This window comes from Gasterosteus aculeatus, chromosome 16, assembly GCF_964276395.1.
Source record: "Gasterosteus aculeatus chromosome 16, fGasAcu3.hap1.1, whole genome shotgun sequence".
Lineage (NCBI taxonomy): Eukaryota > Metazoa > Chordata > Actinopteri > Perciformes > Gasterosteidae > Gasterosteus > Gasterosteus aculeatus.
The window spans coordinates 17,672,563-17,684,638 of NC_135704.1; the positions used below are offsets into that span (position 1 = coordinate 17,672,563).

Here is a 12,076-nt window from a genome sequence, read left to right on the forward strand (position 1 = left end):
ATGTTGGGAGAGGATTTTATATGCTGATTGAACTATTTTTACACTCATTATAAATGGTTATGTGAAGAATAGAATGATTTACAATTTCCCTAAAAGATGTAGTTCTTATGGTTGAAAAGAAAATGTATGCTATTAATTAACATTTAAATGAAGTAATGCAGTGTGGAATATTCCAAATAATAAGGACATAGAGACTAGTAAATCTAAGCCCCTGTGCTAATCGGAACAGGGCTTGTCTAAAGACGCCTAGCTTGTTTATAAGATATCAATTTATGCAATTTACTAAAAAAAAGATTTTTCTTTGTATTCTTGCATCACTCTCCAGAAACACAGATTGGTTGGATCGTTCTCCTGTTAAAATAAGCTTCTCTAATAATTATGCAGTGTTTTAGTGGCGGTGACTCAGTTCAAATCCAATTAGTTCTTACAGTGGAATAATCTATTTCATTTTTTATCTAATTTTAGAGTGAAGGGAAAGTCAACGTCACTCTGACGTCGCATCAGCAGCGACCGTACAGGTCTGTTTCCACCTTCTCGCAGCAGCTGGCCCTTTAACAAACTCTGTCACGGCATTGACGGGGGAGGAGGGGGGGAGGGGCGAGGGGGGGGATGTGAATGAAATCCAGCCATTCATAAAAATAGGCCTCTGCCGCACTGTGATTGGCCAAACGGAATCCTCACGCATAGGTAGTTAGCCCCGGAGACGCCATTGGCTCCCCACTCTAATTGACAGCGCGGCTCCGCCAATCAGCGCCCGTCTCCGCGGCCGCCGCTCTGGTCCGGGGGGGGAAGCGGACCGGGCCACCGCACAGAGCTCAGTCAAGTTTTGTGAGTCGAGGACGGCGCCTCGGTCAGTCAGCGCAGGCGGTTACGCGACTAATCTACACGTTGTTTCTTTGGTTTGCGTGGATATTATTACCGTATTCTTCCGATATTGAGGACGTACACATACGAGGTAAGCAATATATTTTTTTTCAGGCTTTAAAAAAATGAAATTAAAAAAAAGCGCTGCGGCGGCTGGATGTTTTTCTTACGTTCTTTTAGACTTTGTTACACAAACGAGCGCACTACGCCATCTTATTTAAATGCGTTTACTCCTTCAAACGTTTTTACAACGCCGCACTTTGTTGTCTAAGCAGCGCGTGCTGCGTTCGAGTCACTGCGCGCACTTTGAGATTTATTTCTCTCTTTTTGTGAATGGACGGCTGCTTTTCTCCCACTGTGTTTTTTTCCCTCTGCGTTTCCACACGGATCGAGTTTCACTTCATTGAGAAAAACAAGGGAGGGATGGTGGGGGAAGGGCGGGGAGGAGGAGGAGCAGGAGGAGCAGGCGGGTGACCCCCCCCCACACACCCCCCCCCCCCCCCCCCCACCCGCATAAAACTCAGAACTTCGCTCCAAAATGTGCTGTTTGTTTTTCTTTTTTTAAAACTGCGAAAATTAGGTAAAAATTAAAATCCCATCTGTGGGGACGTTTCTTCATGGTGCGTTTAGGGACCGTGTCGCCCGAACAGTTCACGCCACTGTCTCATATCTCTACAGTTTTTATCTTGTCTGAGTCACTTTTCTCTTTTAAATAATTAAAGAATATGATGCAGGAAAGTTTTTTCTTTTTTTTTTTCCTGTTCCCTCATTTGAATGTTGGTTGATGTGCTTTGGGGCCGTATGAGTTAGTCCTAATATAATAACTGTAATATAACGTATAATAACTGTAATATGTGCATAATGATTGCCCGGCGTGGCTCACCCATTAACGGGTGAGTCATGTCACTCTGCAGAGGACAGAGGACAGCAGTTTAACCCGTCCTTGTTTTTCTCATTGAAGGGACCTTTTTCTATTTATGATTTTAAGTGTGACCGACTTTATAGCAGCAGGTCGGAGCCTCCAGCTGACTTTCCACCTCGAAACGGAGTGAATCTCAGTCATAACACCCAAGTGCCCACATGTGTCTGCACTCTTCTCACTTCTGCTGTCTTGTTGTCCCCCCCCTGTCCCCCATCCCTCCCTCCAGTGACCTACGACGTGACCTCCGTGCAACGCCGCTTTAGAGCGAACACCTCCCCCTTCCCCCCTCCCAGATACCCCCCCCCCCCCACCCCCCTCCCCCCTCTCGTCCCCTGTCCCTCCCCCCTAATCACAGAGATAACATGGACGGATTCTATGACCAGCAGGTGCCATTCATGGTCCCGCCCAGCGTAAGTGGACACACGCCAGCCTCCCGTCCTCGCGCTGCTATGGACGGACGGAGCTCTGTGCATTTACCACGCGCTCCCTCCTCTCCCTCCTCTCCCCAGCAGCAGGAGTCTCGCGCCGAGGAGCCGTCCCACCACAGGCCCCCGAGCGACCGGAAAAGGAAGTTTGTCGACACGGAACTGGCGCAGGACACGGAAGGTGAGGCGGCGGCGGCGGCGGGCGAACGGGTTTCTGTCGCTGAGCGTGGAGTCCGTGCTCACTGTGTTTATTATTCATCCGTTTGCAGATCTCTTCCAGGACCTCAGTCAGCTGCAGGAGATCTGGATTGCAGAAGGTAGATTTTCATTATTAGAACTATTTAGGACTTTTTGTCTTCAGATTAAAAATTAACTCTGAGAAAGTCAAATATTGTTGTTTTTGTGTTCATAACCAGAAGAGCAAAGTCCTCCGCATGAGAAACTGCTGACGGAGACCCAGATCTGTCCTGCCTTGTTCCGTTAAAATACCTCATTACTTTTTCTTTTTTTGAGAGCCTTTCCATGAACTCGTTTCCAGCAGATTAGTTTTCTTCCCCCTCGTTTCACCTCCCCGGCTGAGAGATTAAAAGTGTTGGTGCGTTTTCCTCACGTGCTCCGTTTCCTCTTCGTCTTTGCAGCCCAGGTGCCCGATGACGAACAGTTTGTCCCAGATTTCCAGTCGGATAGCTGTGAGTATTGTGTGTTTTGTGTGTCTGTGTGTGCGTCTTTGCTCGTAGTGCGACTCTTCAGCAGCTCACCGGCTGCTTCCTCTTCATGTTTTTGAGGGAGGCGAGCGCGTCTTTTTGAGGCGACGTCCCACCGGGGTCACCTTTCCTTTTTGTATAACACTATTAATCGGCACACATCTCGCTCCCTCGCTTTATCAGCCGGGGTGGCGCGGGCCCCTAATCTGATTTCACACTTTCCCGCACTCGGGGGGGTGGGCCCTGCTGGACTCTGGTGGTCTTCTTCTCCTCCACGCGGGCTCCTGTCTTCGCCCGCACGCTGCAGCCGTGCGGACATGTTTGAGTTGCGACCAGCGGAGCGATGGACGCCCCGTCTCGTCTGAGGCGTAGGAGGTGGGGGCGGCGGCGGCTGCTACTGCTGCTTGTTGTTCTTGTCGGGGTGCTGCCCGTTAAATCTCGTGGCCCGGCGGCGCCGTAAACGCCCCCCCCCTCCGAGCTTCCGGCGCTGTAACGTGTGATCAAGGGTGACGTTTCGGCCCAATCCGAGGTCGGTGTGCGGCGGGCGGTACGGCGTGCGTCTCATACTGGGAAGTGGGTTTGACTGTGCGTCTGTTGCCGGGCTGCAGACTCGCTCACTCGCTCACTCGGGAGCACTCTCAGTTTTTCGGCGAGGAGCTCAGGTGGTGCATGATGGGAGTTTGTAGAGGTTTCCTAATCCTCTTCATTTATTTGCTTTACTCTTTTTTTTTTCTTTTTCTTTTTAAATCTCGAGCCACCGGGGGATTCTAAACCGTGCACACCGATGAGCTCACGCGCCCGTTGTCACTCTGCTTCGGTCCATCAGTGGCAGCATGGGAGATTTATCCCCCCCCCACATGTCTCCTCTTTGCCAAGGGATCTAGTTTCTGCCCCCGGCTCTTATGTGGCGCCCCGGAAGCTGCACCCGATACGCAGGGAGCTGCAGCGGCTGTCTAATGGTTACAGAGAGCGGGAGAAGAAAACCATTTACCGCCATTAGATTACTGCCCCGCTGATTCATGGGTATTGTTATTGGCCTCCCCTAATGGGAGCCGCACGTGGAGCTTGATTGCGTCTTTGGTGTGTGCGTGCGTGTGCGTGTTACCGTGGCGGCGGTGGGCGGCTTGTTGTTGTCTTGCAGATGATAAACGGCAGCTAAGTGGCTCTCGTCAGTCGAGGGAATACGCAGACGTTGTCCATACGGCCGCTTATCCGTCAGCTCCAAAATGCGGTTTAGAATAACGGCTGCACTTGTGTTCATGGCGCCGACATCTGGCGATCTAATGCACTCGGCCGCGTGTCTCCTCGTGTGCAGTGATGTTCCATGGGCCGCCGCCAGCCAAGATCAAACGAGAGCTGACCCCCTCCAAAGAGTTTTCCCCCTGTCGCCAGGACCGGAGTCCCACGCCCTACGGGGAGAAGTGCCTTTACAGCTACAGGTATGTGGGCGGGCCGTCGCGCACAGGTAGAGCGCCGCCAGAAGCAGCACGCCATGATGTTGATGATTCCCCCCCCTCCCCCTACAGTGCCTGTGACAGGAAGCCCACTCCCGGGTTCAAGCCATTAACACCCCCCTCGACGCCGGTCTCCCCGTGCGGCCCCGCCAGCACGGCAGGTACGCGCCCGCTGGGCGGACAGGCTCCGCCTCCTCGCCCCCACGCCGCCAACCCTACCCCGGGGCCGCGCCCGGTGCGCGTGCAGCAGCAGCAGCAGCCCATTGCGGCGAGCGCGGGCTCTCCCGAACAGCAGGCGCACCCGCTCCACAGCCCCCCCTTCGCCGTGCCCTGCGCCCCCGTCAGCCAGGATGCCAACAGCTTCTCGCAGGAGCACAGGTGAGGTGAACCCGCCGGGCGTCTCCGCGCCGCCCGCCACCCGACCGCCTCCCACCCGCCGCCTCACCCCCGTCTCTCCCTCTCGTCCCTAGGTTCCAGCGGCAGATGTCGGAGCCGTGTCTCCCTTTCCCCCCGGCGGAGAGGCAGGGGCGCCCCCACTTCCTGCCCCGGCCCCCCAGCAGCCTGCCTCGCGACGGCCGGCCGCCGTACCACCGGCAGATGTCGGAGCCGTGCGTAGCCGCGCCGCCCCAGGGCTTCAAGCAGGAGCTCGTCGACCCCCGGTACACGGAGCAAGGCGTCCCCAGCATGGGGCCCCCGGGCCCCCGCCGGCCGGCGGCGGCTTTCCACGCGATGGCCATCAAGCCGGAGCCGCGCGACTTCTGCTTCGATTCTGGTGAGCGGGGTAGCCGAAGAAAGGACCACAGACGTCCTCGGGGAGGGAGGGGGGTCCAAGCATCCCGCGCAATTAAAAAGCCAAGAAGAAGAAGTCGTCGTCTGCAGCTCTGCTGCGTGAGAGTAATTGTCTCGGGTTTTGTGAAAGTACAGCGGGCAGAGGCCCGGAATGTGGCCGTGTTTGTTCTGGGCGTTAGCACCCCCCCGCGACTTCTAGCATGCAGCAGAAACACACACACACACACACACACACACACACACACACACACACACACACACACACACACACACACACACACACACACACACACACACACACACACACACACACACACACACACACACACACACACACACACACACACACACACACACACACACACACACACACACACACACACACACACACACACACACACACACACACACACACACACACACACACACACACACACACACACACACACACACACACACACACACACACACACACACACACACACACACACACACACACACACACACACACACACACACACACACACACACACACACACACACACACACACACACACACACACACACACACACACACACACACACACACACACACACACACACACACACACACACACACACACACACACACACACACACACACACACACACACACACACACACACACACACACACGGCCTAATCCGCATCGTTCCTCCAGAGTGACGCCAATGAAGTAAAAGTGGCCGTAAGCCTCCAAGGGCAGAGAGTAACTGGGTCACGCAGCACCTCTTCGCTGAGCCGACCTGGAATAGATCTCTGCTAGAGGCCCTCGCGGGACTTGACTCCAGGGGCCAGTCCCCGCCAAACGCTCCGCTTCAAGTCAAACCAAACCAGCGAGCGGCTCGGCGGCGCGTTGTTGGATGCCCGACGCCCCCCCCACCCCGCCCAGCTGCTGTCCTTCGCTCTGATGCATTAACATTCGTCTTTCCCTAAAAACCCTGCAACTGTTTTATTGTCATTTCTTTCTCGCGCTCGCTCACGCTCTCCTAGTCTCATCCCCTCTCTGCCCGGCGCGATGATGTAATGACAAATCCTCTTAGCGCCTTATGGCCTTTTTAAATCCCTACGTCACCGAGGCCTAGTATCTCTGGGTGGATGATGATGGTGGTGGTGGTGGTGCGTGTTCGGCTCAGCGGGCGGTGATGCAGCACTTGGTGTAGAGATAATGACCTGGATGCATTGTTGCCACGCGCATTTCACCCCCAGTAAACGCCGAACTGTCCTCCCGCCAGGACGAGAGCGGACGCGCTCAAGGAAACGCTTGCTGGAGATTCATCCCTGGTTTCCTTATCAGTAGACAGGAAACAGAATAATGGATTGGGGGGGGTGCTGCAGAGACGGTGCTGTGAAGGAAGACAGGCCTTGACCCTTGACTGGCGTAACTCGATTGTCATTGAGACTTAATACAGGCACCGTGGTGCTGATCTGGTCTGGAGGACTTGCAGGGGATGTCGTGTGCCGTCTACTCTCACTGCTGTGCATGGACATGACGACTGCTCCGCTCCTTTTTAATCTACGGCACTTAGCGCGCTAACGTAGCTCGGGCCCAGCGTCTCCCCTAGGCGGCCCAGAGGTACTTGAACGCAGCGCACGCCTCCGGTCTAAACCCGTCCTCTTTCTGTTTACAGAAGTGCCCAACTGTCAGTCTCTGTTCGGGAGAGCGGGGAGCTTCTACCAAAACAACCACGACAGTAAGTTCTCGTCTGCTGCTCTTCTTCTCGCGCCTCCTCGCGCCCCGCGGAGGTTTCGTCCCGTTCATGGAGCCGTTCTTCTTTTGTCTCCGCCGCAGGCTTCTCCTTCGACAGGGATGCTCAGCTCTACTTTGACGATACCTGTGTGGTCCCTGAAAGATTAGACGGTAAGCGCCCCCCCCCCCCCCCTCCTCCTCCAGATTAGCAGCAATGTACGAGATACTGGATCCCTGTGAAGTTGGCCCGGTCCAGACTTCTGCTGGCGGGTCCACTTCACGGCCGCCATCTGGCAGGAATGTCTCGCCACACTGTGGTCGCGGTGGAGTCTGGCGCCGGCTGACGCTCTTTGCCTTTCCCTCCTCGCAGGTAAAGTGAAACAGGAGCCCTCTGTGTATCGCGACGGGCCCCCCTACCAGCGCCGCGGCTCGCTGCAGCTCTGGCAGTTCCTGGTCACGCTGCTGGACGACCCGGCCAACGGCCACTTCATCGCCTGGACCGGCCGCGGCATGGAGTTCAAACTCATCGAGCCCGAGGAGGTCAGCGCCAGAGACCCGAACCTCCTCCCTCCTCCCCCCGCCCTCCCCCAATTGCTCCTCTGCTGACGGGATTTCTTTGTGCGTCGTACCTCAGGTGGCCCGCCGCTGGGGGATCCAGAAGAACCGACCGGCCATGAACTACGACAAGCTGAGCCGCTCGCTGCGCTACTACTACGAGAAGGGCATCATGCAGAAGGTAAAGGCACGTGCCCCCTTTTTCCTTTCTCCCCCCCCACCCACCCCCCTACCGGCGGCTCGGTTGTCCATATTCGATTCACTAATGAGCACGACGAGTGTGAATCGTGGGCGTTCGTCCCGCGGGCTAACTCGCGTCCTGGTCTCGCCTCTCAGGTGGCGGGCGAGAGGTACGTGTACAAGTTCGTGTGCGACCCCGAGGCGCTGTTCTCCATGGCCTTCCCCGACAACCAGAGGCCCAACCTGAAGGTGGAGCCGGACAGCCTGCCGGGGCTGGACGACGACACCGTGCCCCTCACCCACTACGAGGAGACGCCCCCCTACCTGCTGGACGCCGGCGAGCAGTGCGGGGCGGGCCTGCCCTTCCCAGACGGCTACGGCTACTGAACTGAGCGGGCGGCTGTGCAGGAGGGGGGAGGGGGGGTCCCTGACGTAGAACACTCCAAAAAAAGTCCCTCGACGTCCACTCTCAACGAAAAAAGGAATTCCAGAGCTGGAACTTTTGGAGCCGCCTGTCAGGAAGGGCATTGGGGTTCCTTTCGTGCCCCACCCGGGAACCCCCCCCCCTGGAGAAAAAAAATTAACTCTGAGCTCCCGACCTAAGATGGAATGAGGGGGGAGGCCTGGGGCCGCTGTGCTACGGCGCCATCAGGGGGACTGTAAGAAGGGGCAGCTGTTGCTACGGTGACCAAACAAAGCAGCCTTTAAAAGAGCTGCCGGGGCCCCGCCCCCCCCCCCCCCCCCCCCCTCTGTCTGCAGGAGTTTATGATTTTTTTGTGACAATCAAGTAACCAAACAGTCAAAATAAAAATCGAACAGACACACTAACTATTCTATAGTTGCCTTTTTGGTCCCCCCCCCCCCCCCCAATTTTCATGTTGCCACATCTGAACTACGACATCTGTAAAAGGGCTTTAATTTGCAAAAAAAAAAACACGAAAGGATTGCCGTACCGCGCACAACATATTCTAAAACTGCAGATCTGTTTTTGAATGCCAGACGTTTTCTCCTTTTACTTTTGAGACGTTGCTGAATTCCCGGCTCTCGTGTTGATGTAATCGCTGTAGATGGTGGATGCAGTGCAGCTCCTCCTCATCACTGCTGGGTCCCCATTAGCACTCCGCCTCCTGCATAGCCGCCCCGAGGCGTTTCATTCCTGAAAGGAATCGATGCTTAACGGTCCCGTTGCTGGTTTTTGGTTGTATTGACGTTTCCTCGGCCGCGTTTTAGTTCCTCCGATGCACCAGTATGGCCGGAGCATCGGGGGGGCGGTGCATGCGGGTGGGGTGAAAGGAGGGCGGCGCTGGGGCGGTCCCACGCCGCCCAACGGGGACTCGTGCTCCTGTTCGCATGGCGAGTCCTCTAACATATCGCTTTGACTGTCTTTGGACAAAGAACATATTTGTGATATTCTCTGCATTTTAAAAAGGTGTGTTTTTGTGTTAACGGTCTGTTTCTGAGTGGGTGGGGGCAGAGACAAGCGTATACAAAGTATCTATTTTTGCTATAAGGCTGCATTTGTTTTGATTTTAATGTACAAGCTGTATAGTTTAGGCTCTAATAGACGAGTTCCTTTTAAAAAAAAAAAAAAAAAACTTATGATGCTACTACTGCAGACTGTTCCATTAAGAGAATGGATGAGAAGGTGCGTTTGTTTGTGTCAAAGGCCGCCGTGATGTCACACGTGATGTCACACGTGATCGTCTCGTAGCGGCTTCAGTTCCTCACCACGTGTTTCTTACACTGCCGAGTTTATGATAATCTGTACTGGGTACAATAAACACTCCTTTATGCTTCACTGCTTGAAGTCCTGCTGTGTTTCATAATCCCCCCCCCCCCCCCCTCAGTGGGTCAGCAGACCGGGCATGATTTTTAGAGTCACATGCCCCCCCCCCCCCCTCCCCCCCGATCCCTTTCTGGGTAAATGATTAGTCTCCTTTTAATGATGAAAGATGCGTTTGTAGTCGTAACGTTTGAGCATCAGCGTGTGGTTTTTGAATCCGCATTGGAGCACAAACCTTAGTACTTATGGATCATTAACGCCGTAACCATTGTATATAAAAAACGAAAAGTGTGTGCTGCTCAAGCGTGCTTCATCAGGGAATAATTCGGTTTGATGCTGTGAAACCTTCGGTTTATGTCCAAAACTACGGCCGTCGTGCGCTTGTTTTTGGGTGGAATCATTCATGAGTGCAAATAGAAGACTTGGCTGAGCGCACAGAGTAAGTATTAAAATATCTTCTATGCATGCGCCGCTACGCGGTGAGAGGTCAAAGTGCAGTCTGCAGGGCGAGATAACACATGTTATTTTAAATAAAGAAATCAAATCTGACATTCTCTCATTTCAAGTGTGTCGCAATATCCTCTTTGTGTGATGGGCTCCGGGTTCATCATCCGGGCATGTGTGAGAACAGTTTGGCTGCACAGGTAGTTACATGTTGCAGGAAAGCTAAATTAACATTAACCCGTCATCAGGTTTGGACGTCACGTGAACAAGATTCAAATACATGTATGTTTATTTAAACTACTCAGATCATGTGAGTAGCACTTTATATATAAATATATAAATTATTGTTAATGCCTCAAGAATCATGTAGTTTGTTACAGAGAAGCTACTTTTAATAATATATATATATAGATATCTATACACGTTGTACCATTAGAGCTAAATCTGAAAACTAAGTATTTCAAAGGAAAGAACACTGTCTTATGCAGAGTGCAAAGTAAGTACTGGTACACGTTGTGTTTCACAAACACCCCGTGATGTTTGTTCTGTTTTCACACCTCGTCATCCGTCCGCCGGAGGCATTCTTATCATAAACTTTGCTCCTCTCCGATCTGTGAGTCAGCTGCTGGGAATTTAGAAGAAAGTCACCTTCGGATAATGATCGGCAGTGATAGTGAGTTTCTCTCGCCGCCGATCCATCGTTTGTAACGACATGGCAAAGCCGACCCCCCCTCCTCCCCCCGGGTGTGTGTTTGTTGAGCAGTGCCTGAGTAGTACAACCACCACTCGTGAAGATGCGTATTGGATCACCAGCTGGAGCGTGAACGTTCACAGCGTGGCTGAGAGTTCTCACGGTCCAGCGGTCCGATCCCGACGCAACAATGCGTCACTGTCACTGACACACCTGGAGACGGTCCAGTGGGAGCAGGAAGGCTCCTTCGTGACCTTGGGACCAAGTCCACCCACCAGCTTATCCAACTCCCTCTAAGGGGGGGTTCTTTTCATCCGGAGTCAAGAGGAAGCCGTGAGCCAAACACGAGGATCCTGATCCATTCAACAGGAGCCAGTGGTGCTTGGGAAAGGTCCCGTCACCTTGGAGACGCAGAGGGCCTCCTCCCCCGCCACGAATACACCTGCCAGGGGTCCCGACAGGACAAAATACTGCATATATATATATATATATATACATATATATATGCCAGAGCACTCAGTGTCTCAATAAACACACACGCAGCCTGCATCCACTGCAGTTTGAGAAAGCAAACCACTCTGTTCTGTCCACACTGAGAAATGTGGGTCATGCTGCCGGGGAGGGAACAGCACAGATCCACCACGTTATTGGGCTGACACGCCGTGTTCGCACAATACTAATTACCATGGTGAGACCCTTCTCCTTAAACTCTGTTACATAATTATCACAAGCGCGCGCGCACACACACACACACACACACACACCGCCCACAAGTCTGTGTTTATGTCATATCTTCATGGGAGCGCACGTCTCTTTTTTTGGTTGAGCATGGCCGCCCTCTGGTGGATGGGAAGCCCGTCCCGTTGGAACGTGAGCTCTGGAGCTACTGAAGAGGCCGAGGCCGACTTCAACGAGATCAGAAAGGCACAAGGCCATTTCAAATACATATATACATGTATGCAATATATTCAGAGGTTTTCACGCTTTACCTTTTTCATACTTTTATGGGATCTGTGAATGCTTGTGCATGGATGGAGTCATGAAGAACATTACGCCCCACTGAATGTGACTGCTGCACGAATCCTTTTGTCACAATCTTAATCGGATGCACCAGTTCTGACACGTAAATCAACCTGCAGCAACGCAGCATGTGATGTAAAACAATAGTTTAGCTGATTTTCATCGCACAAAATACAGAAAACAAAGACTTGTTGCGTGTATTGGACTTTTTGCCATGTGTTGTAGGGTATTTGCATCAGCCTCCCAGAGGCTAACACGCAGACTGTAACTGCACCACTGCATAACATCTGGCTTTTAAAGGACACATTGCAATAGATGGACACACTGTTCCAGAGCCTTCACAGGCTGCATCTTTCTGCCTTTTTCTTTGTTATTCCCCTGTAGTTCGTGGGTGGAGTGTGGGAGTTGAGATTTGGAGCTTTTTCTAAATAAATCTAAAATAACGGTGCTGAACTGAAACGCAGCACCTATCAGATCGGTACGTGAGTTCGTCCTGGAGGCGCAACAACATGGCCG

At 53.1% G+C, this 12,076-nt stretch overlaps 1 protein-coding gene across 4 annotated transcripts; it reads left to right on the forward strand.

Moving 5' to 3' along the window:
• Positions 1-689: 689 nt before the first annotated feature.
• etv5a (ETS variant transcription factor 5a) lies at positions 690-9,420 on the forward strand. 4 transcript variants are annotated; one of them, XM_078090574.1, is made up of 13 exons: positions 690-955; positions 2,013-2,196; positions 2,296-2,392; positions 2,481-2,528; positions 2,850-2,900; positions 4,231-4,354; positions 4,442-4,747; positions 4,840-5,141; positions 6,829-6,891; positions 6,990-7,058; positions 7,258-7,427; positions 7,522-7,629; positions 7,779-9,420. In XM_078090574.1, exons 2-13 carry the CDS (start codon positions 2,149-2,151, stop codon positions 8,007-8,009), a joined length of 1,617 nt encoding a protein of 538 aa, XP_077946700.1. In that variant the 5' UTR covers positions 690-955; positions 2,013-2,148; the 3' UTR covers positions 8,010-9,420. The 4 variants fall into 4 exon arrangements, with proteins under 4 accessions (XP_077946700.1, XP_040057515.2, XP_077946701.1 ...); XM_040201581.2 differs by having other exon boundaries at positions 7,522-7,623; XM_078090575.1 differs by having other exon boundaries at positions 794-955; positions 2,299-2,392.
• The last annotated feature ends 2,656 nt before the right edge of the window (positions 9,421-12,076 follow it).

Bases quoted from the DNA above. Each gene is read 5' to 3' on its own strand.
- etv5a (XM_078090574.1), top strand. From the start codon at position 2,149: ATGGACGGATTCTATGACCAGCAGGTGCCATTCATGGTCCCGCCCAGC. The intron at 2,393-2,480 runs GTGAGGCGGCGG...ATCCGTTTGCAG, and splicing joins ACTGGCGCAGGACACGGAAG to ATCTCTTCCAGGACCTCAGT. The intron at 4,355-4,441 runs GTATGTGGGCGG...CTCCCCCTACAG, and splicing joins AAGTGCCTTTACAGCTACAG to TGCCTGTGACAGGAAGCCCA.